Genomic DNA, 6,832 nt, shown 5'->3' with positions numbered 1-6,832 from the left:
ATGCTCGCCTGGAGCCGTGCAATGCATATCTAAAATAAATAAAGAAGCAATATTTTAAATAAAGAGAAAACTCTGTAGTTAGGCATAAGCTAAATTTAATCAATGTGAATGAACAATAAAATTAAATTGACCATAAATAAAATAATTTCCCTGTATTTTAATTTGATGCACAAATTGCAGCCTGTCAAAAAAAGTATGCATAAAATGGCTGACTTAACATTTACGACTGTTAGCCATGTGGGGACTGTTGTTGCTGATTCATTTAATTCATTCAACCGAATTGCACGCACTTCGCTGTCCGACGGAGAATGCTGCCCCATTGCAGTTTCATCTGGTGCGCCAATGTCAACGCGCTGCTGCCGATGAGGCACTCTCCTTGGAGAGCACTGCAACACTGGCGGATTGCATGAAATTGGCACGTCAGCAACGCGGCTTGGCCTTAAACTATGCCCCAGGTGACCAGGAGCGGCGCAGGAATCGGTTTGCACAGCACAGCAGACGTGAGAAGGATGCACGTCGACGTTTGAGTGTCTTCGAGCAGCCTGGCGAGTTTTTCAACTGTCACATTTTGCAGTGTCCACAGAACACAAGCTTTGCGGGCATGGTAAACGACAGTCGCTTCGATTACTACAGCTTATATGGAAGACCTACAGGTGAGAAATATGCATAATTTGGCCAAAACTTAACTATAAACTGCGTCTGTTAACACAACCTCATTATAACAAAGCGAGCTCATGTTAATTGAAACTGCAACAGTTCAAAAAAAAATTCCTTCGTTAAAATAACGTTGTGCTGTTTGAATATTCAGCCTTTTCTCTTGCTAATTTGATTTCACCATGTTCTGCCTCCTTCAAGTAAAATAAGCACCTACTGTTAAAATGTACTGATACCGGTAATAAACGATTTCTGACAGCATTAAATACACTAGAATCTGCGCCAGTTATCATAATCTGTCTCGGCTTAAATATCCCATCTTGGATAAATACTCTGCCCCCATTAACATTGTGTCCTCCTATTAACATAATCCACTCTCGCTAACATAAACTGCATGTTATCTTGAACTGATCTGTTAACAGCTCTGCACAACATAAGCTGCGTGCCACAAGTGGGTCTCTTCGTATTTTATACGCAACCTAGCAGTTATTTAAATGCAACGCTGACCTGCACCAATGCCAGCGAATTTAGCGGCAGTTTGGCGCATGTAGCCTCTGAGGAGCGCACCTACGCATTATCGCATTGGCTACTTGAGTATAACAGACAGTCAAAGCCGGGCATCTTTTTGGCCTACATTGGTTTACTTTACAATAGCAGCACTTCACTGCAGGCGCTAGACTTTCGCAATGGCCAGCAGGAGAGTTTGCTGTGCTTTCTCTATCGAGCCTGGCATGTGGGACATCCACGACTGGGGTGAGTTTTTCGGTGGTCTGTTGAAATCCCTAAAAATAGGAATACTGCCATAAACTTACCATAAAAATCCCCATATTGTAGAAAGCCCAAAAGTTCCATAACATTCGAGTAAACTGTTAAATATTTTAGAGGTATCCAGGCAAATGCCAGCTGTGTGGCGCTAACACCAAGTGGCACTTGGCAAACGTTGGGCTGTGAACACCCGTTGCCTTTTATATGCGAGATCCATCGGCCACCAAACTCGCATCTGAACAAACAGCTGGATACTGGTGCAAATGCAGTGGACATGTGTTAAATATTAAGTCAACAGTGTTGTTGAGTGCAGCACTGTTATTCGCAGCTGTTTTTTTATTATTAGATTTAGCCGATTTTTCAAAACAAGAATAAACTAATATTATGTCGCGGTGTGTTCAACTCTCTCCCCACCAAGAAGTAACAAAGTGTAGCACTGACAGAAGAGCTGAAGCGAGACGTTAGCGTTTAGTGATACTTGTAGTTCCTGTGGTGCTTCAACTTGGAGTAGTTGATCAGATAGAAGAACGTCATGCTGGCCACGGTCAATTGGAAAAATGGTGCAATGCCAGCACGCTTGGGGAACACATATTTGTGCTGCCAACGCCACCAGGCACGGCTAATGGCACCACCCATGGCATTAGGTGTCTTGTTGCGACGTCCAAACCAGGCGCCCAACTCGCCCAATTTCACTTGGCCGAATGGAACATCAGCTGCAGAATTATGTAAAGTGTTAGAAATCTTGCAACGCCGCCGTATATCGTGCGGTGAAAATTACGTAATTTTTGCAAATTGCACATACCTTTGCCATAGTAGCGTGCTGGATCGTAAGGTCCGTGCACCTTGGGATTATACTCAGCGGGATAGTCACCAAAAGCCATCTCGCTGTGTTTTGTGTTATAAAATGTGTATTTTTTCCCAATTGAAATGAAATTGCTTGCTGTCTACTTACTCTGCTCGATACTCAAGTATGACTATGATGATCTATCGATAAGACACAAGGCAAGGCTGCGCATAGTGGTGCTCAAATAAAATATCGATAGTGCCATCGATATGCAACGAGCAGCGACTTTTGGTCACATTTCGATGTGGTGGCAACGCCATCGCAAAGTATATACAGAAATCAAATAAGAATTTTTTGCAAATCGGAATCGCGCTTAAATAACCATAATAAACATTGAAAACAAAAACGTTAATTGGAATTTCGGCAGCACAATGAAACTAGAGGAGCTTTTGACAAAGGGCGCACCATCGCCGCAGGAGGACGACGACGATGATGAAAAGGCGGAGTCGAAAACAAAAGCCACAAATGCCTCTGATGAGGGGGTGGAGAACGCTGAAGATGCTGCCGAAGAGTCTGCTGAAAAGGAAAGCGCAACGGGCAAGAAAAAAGGCACACGCAAAAAACGCTCTTTAAATTGGGAGGAAGCCGAACGCGGTCTGCTCCTGGAGGTAATCAAAACAAAAGTCGCATTCGTTGAGAATCGCAGCGTCGATGCCAAAAGCATCAAGGCCAAGCGACTGGCCTGGTCCCAAATAACCAAACAGTAAGTTTATACGGATATATATATAGTAAACTATATAGTTTAACTTAAATTGATTTACAGATTCAATGCGCTAAACTTTCGACATCGACTGCTGGAGCAGATTCAGGTCCAGTGGCGCAGCATGAAGAACTCCGCCAAGCGCGAACATCAGCAGAAGCATCCCAAATCAGATGCATTGGAGGGCATGCGGATGATTGAGTTTATGGAGGAGCTGCAAAAGGATCCGGTATCGTCGCGCAGTCAAACGCGCAGCGGCACCAATGGTGCCGTCGGTGTGCCACTGAAAAAGGAGCTGCTCGAACTGGACGAGGATGAGGATATGCCGCTGGCCGCCCTGCCAAATTCGACAAATGCCAGCGAAGATACACTGCAAACATCCACCATAGCCATACCCTCACCACCGCCCTCCACCGCCGGCGGCGACTCGCAGCAGGAGAGCGCCCAGCCACAGCAAGCGCCAAATCGGCGCAAACGTGCCAAAGCCAAACCGCAGCTGAGCAACAACAACAGCAAGGATGACACGGATCCTGGCACAGCCGGCCCGGCAGACAACGAGAAAACATCACCGACCCGTAAAAGACGACAGCGCAATGTAAGCTAATACATATATACGCATAAACTATATATAGGGAATATGTGTATATTTATAAAGTTTGACTATTGATTTCTATTTTGCTAGCATTCACAGGCACAATCGGTGCTTTCGGAAGATTTTAGTCCTGAAGCGCCGGCTGCTGGTCATGCCGCTGCTGTGGCTGGTCCCTTTACGCCTACAGCTGTTGCAAGTGAGATAATTGGCTGCGTAGACACCGAGGATAAATACAAACAGCAGCTGTTTAAGCTGCTGAAACAGGCGCGTCTCGCCGAGATCGATTATGCACGTCGCGAACACGAGCAGCGGCTGCGATTCGAGCAAATGGAGCAGGAGCTGAAGATGTCGTATTACCGGCAGGAGCAGGACCTCAAGTTGCGACAGATGCGCGAACAGCACGACATACGATTGAGGCAGCAGCGACGCGAGCATGAGGCACGTCTCAGCGTTTACAATCAAAGCGGTAGCGCCTACAATAGCAATGGCGAAACGCAACAGGGTAAGCAGCTGGGCCAAGGACACTGCCAGGGACAGGAGCCGCAGACGCCAATGCGCTGCAATCCCAAAACGGAATACAATAACGTGCACTTGGAGAGCGGCACAGCACAGCCCCAGGCATCGACATCCTCCAGTTGCAGCAGCACGGAAGCAGCGCTGGCGCTAAATGTCAACTCCCTGGCCTACAACTAGTTGTTGTAAATGGAAATGAACATTATCCACACACACAAACACACTCACACAACAACAACAACACCAACAAACGCCACCCACAACAACAAATACGAAATTGCCAGCATTTAATGGTAGAACAAAATGAAAAAAGAAAAGAACTTAGCTTGAAATGCGTTTAGCGAAATGTAGCCGACTCTCAAAGTCTCCCAAGAAAAAAAGAAAACAAAAACAATACAAGATAAAACGGTTATCTTTGGCATGCCGAAGTTTGCATGCCCTTGCAGAGCAAAGTCCTTTAGCTCATATCTAAATTTAAGTAATCGTAAAACTGTTCGTGTTCCGGCTACATGACAAAAAGGTTAGGAGTTTCTATGGCAGCTACATGATATAGTAAGCCGTAAGATCATGAATATATATATATATATATATACTTTCTAGAGACCTCTCTTCCAATACACTCTGCAAGGGTATTAATTGAAAATAAACAATAAGAACACTCAGACTAATCATGAATGAAAAATCGAATAATGATTCGAATACGAAATACTCACGTTGCCACATGCAGGTTCATGTCTCGTCCTGCTCTGACAAAATCCATGGACTGTTAATTTGTGTGCATGCCACAACACAGACAACATCATACACACACACTCACTCACACACACATTTGCATTTTTCAATATTAGTATTATTATATTTGTATCCTGGTATCTGTTAAGTGAACTTGCTCTACCAACAAAAAAAAACTTATGAATTTATCAATTTGTGGATCGCGGTTGTGTCACAAGAACAACAAAAACCAATAAGAAAAGAACAAAAACAAAAAAAAAAAGAAAAATACTCAAAGAACACACGAAACTCGAAACTCATCAAGAACTCAACTCAGTATTCTATTTTGCCACTGTATTACAACAAACAAATTCTCCTTTTGCAGCTATGTTAAGTTTTTGATTTGTTTATTAGAATATTATTTTTTTTAATTATATAAATATATATATATATATATTAATATATATACTTATACAATAATTGTACATCTATGTAGTTGTGTATTTTGTATGACTGATTCATACACACATATATATATATATATATATATAAAACAGAAAACAAAAAAGAAAAGAAAACTTTTATAATTGTCGTATGCAATAAGTTACGTTTTGTAAACTGTACGGATTGTCTTTTAAGGTACATTGCTAAGTAATACCCCTCCCGAAATACCAGATGTACACTTTGTGTTGTATAGCTCTGTAATATCCTGTATAACTTTGCTTTAGCTTACTAAATGACACATAATTCAAGCAAAGGAAAAATTAAACGATTAGATAAAGAAAATAAAACATTTTCAAATGTGTCTCTTTTGCTCGATTTCTACACAATCACAATTATATCATTGAAATTGTCAACATATAATCCAATACTCTCCTATCTTTGTTGACTGGAAAACAAGCAGCAAATATGAAGGATCTGGACGCAACACTAGGCTACATGGAAAATGCACGCTTCAACTACATGTATGGAAATGAAGTGGCACGCGAGCACTCATCATTCACGAAGACGCAGTTGCTCTGCATCGCCATGATCTATCACAAGTTTGTGCTGCGAAATGGACCGAAGGCCAAGTTTATGACTCAATTGCAGCTGAGCAACATGATCATGGATTTGTTTAAGGTGAAGGACTCCGATATTAACAGACGCATTGTTCTTATCGTGAGTCACGATCCCGACTGTACAGATCCGAAATTCTTACCGAATCGCCACTGTACTTTGGCCAGTTTTATTCGAATGATTGGTGTCTACTTCACAAACGATCTGGAGAAGCGTATGCGATTTGCGTTCAGTGTAATTTGATAAGAGTATTCGATTGATTGTGTAGGACAGTGTTTATAATACGGATTACCTGCAGATCTATGATGAACTCGGTTTTGGATATCTAAGTCGTCAGCAAATGATGCGATACGTGAACAAATTCTTCATTTCCAATGACGAGGATGAGGTTTTCGAATTGCGTTTAGTACTATCGAAAATAGTTATAGTTGACTTATGTATATACTCAATGACCTTTTGCAGGATATGCTGGAACTTCTGTTCCGCAAATTTGATACGGATAAGGACCTGAACATCACTTTTGTCCAATACTCCAAGATTGTGCGCAAGCAACCAGCGATGTTGGAATTCCTTGGAAATATCTTTCCATCACAAGCACAATTAAATTGTATTGCGTTGTGCTTCAATTTACTTCCCTGAAAAATGATTTATTTTTTGTTACCGAGAATGTTTCTTTTTAGCTTTGCCAAAATTGCTTAAATTAATTGAATTGAGAATTTTGTACATTTTTATAATATGCGATATTTTCAATTTTAATGCATAAAACTGCAAATTTCTTAATACATCATTATTTCCGGCAAATGTTTTTTACGTCAATTCATTTATTTGAATATTTATTGTTGAATTAAAAACTTCTTTTTTTTGCGTTAATTGATTTGTGCTTCAAAAATGAAAGACTTGGATCATAGAATGGAAAATGCATGCTTCAATTATATATATAGACTCATGATCTCACATATGAAGTCGCTCTTCACGAGCACCGAGTTGCTCTACA

The 6,832-nt window shown here is 41.5% G+C and overlaps 4 protein-coding genes across 5 annotated transcripts; 3 read left to right on the top strand and 1 right to left on the bottom strand.

Annotated features, from left to right (window-relative positions):
• Positions 1-235: 235 nt before the first annotated feature.
• LOC6559637 lies at positions 236-1,788 on the top strand. Its single transcript, XM_001987337.2, has 3 exons — positions 236-653; positions 1,077-1,407; positions 1,537-1,788. The coding sequence occupies exons 1-3, from the start codon at positions 236-238 to the stop codon at positions 1,700-1,702; spliced, it is 915 nt and encodes a 304-aa protein (XP_001987373.1). The 3' UTR covers positions 1,703-1,788.
• Positions 1,723-2,392, bottom strand: LOC6560533 (putative ATP synthase subunit f, mitochondrial). The gene is made up of 3 exons (XM_001987336.3): positions 2,372-2,392; positions 2,222-2,304; positions 1,723-2,132 (listed from the first exon to the last, which is right to left on the bottom strand). Exons 2-3 carry the CDS (start codon positions 2,298-2,300, stop codon positions 1,888-1,890), a joined length of 324 nt encoding a protein of 107 aa, XP_001987372.1. The 5' UTR covers positions 2,301-2,304; positions 2,372-2,392; the 3' UTR covers positions 1,723-1,887.
• A 122-nt stretch (positions 2,393-2,514) lies between these two features.
• Positions 2,515-5,186, top strand: LOC6560532. Its single transcript, XM_001987335.3, has 3 exons — positions 2,515-2,966; positions 3,027-3,558; positions 3,646-5,186. Exons 1-3 carry the CDS (start codon positions 2,635-2,637, stop codon positions 4,246-4,248), a joined length of 1,467 nt encoding a protein of 488 aa, XP_001987371.1. The 5' UTR covers positions 2,515-2,634; the 3' UTR covers positions 4,249-5,186.
• Positions 5,187-5,638: 452 nt separating this feature from the next.
• LOC6560531 (EF-hand calcium-binding domain-containing protein 1) lies at positions 5,639-6,574 on the top strand. Of its 2 annotated transcripts, none has more exons than XM_032734993.1 (3): positions 5,639-6,072; positions 6,137-6,244; positions 6,301-6,574. In XM_032734993.1, exons 1-3 carry the CDS (start codon positions 5,689-5,691, stop codon positions 6,475-6,477), a joined length of 669 nt encoding a protein of 222 aa, XP_032590884.1. In that variant the 5' UTR covers positions 5,639-5,688; the 3' UTR covers positions 6,478-6,574. The 2 variants fall into 2 exon arrangements, with proteins under 2 accessions (XP_032590884.1, XP_032590885.1); XM_032734994.1 differs by having other exon boundaries at positions 6,137-6,239; positions 6,301-6,407.
• Positions 6,575-6,832: the final 258 nt, after the last annotated feature.

This window comes from Drosophila grimshawi, unplaced genomic scaffold (assembly GCF_018153295.1).
Source record: "Drosophila grimshawi isolate 15287-2541.00 unplaced genomic scaffold, ASM1815329v1 contig_1369, whole genome shotgun sequence".
Taxonomy (NCBI): Eukaryota; Metazoa; Arthropoda; class Insecta; order Diptera; family Drosophilidae; genus Drosophila; species Drosophila grimshawi.
The sequence above is the reverse complement of the archived record's forward strand: the minus strand, read 5'-3'. Positions and strand labels throughout refer to the sequence as shown.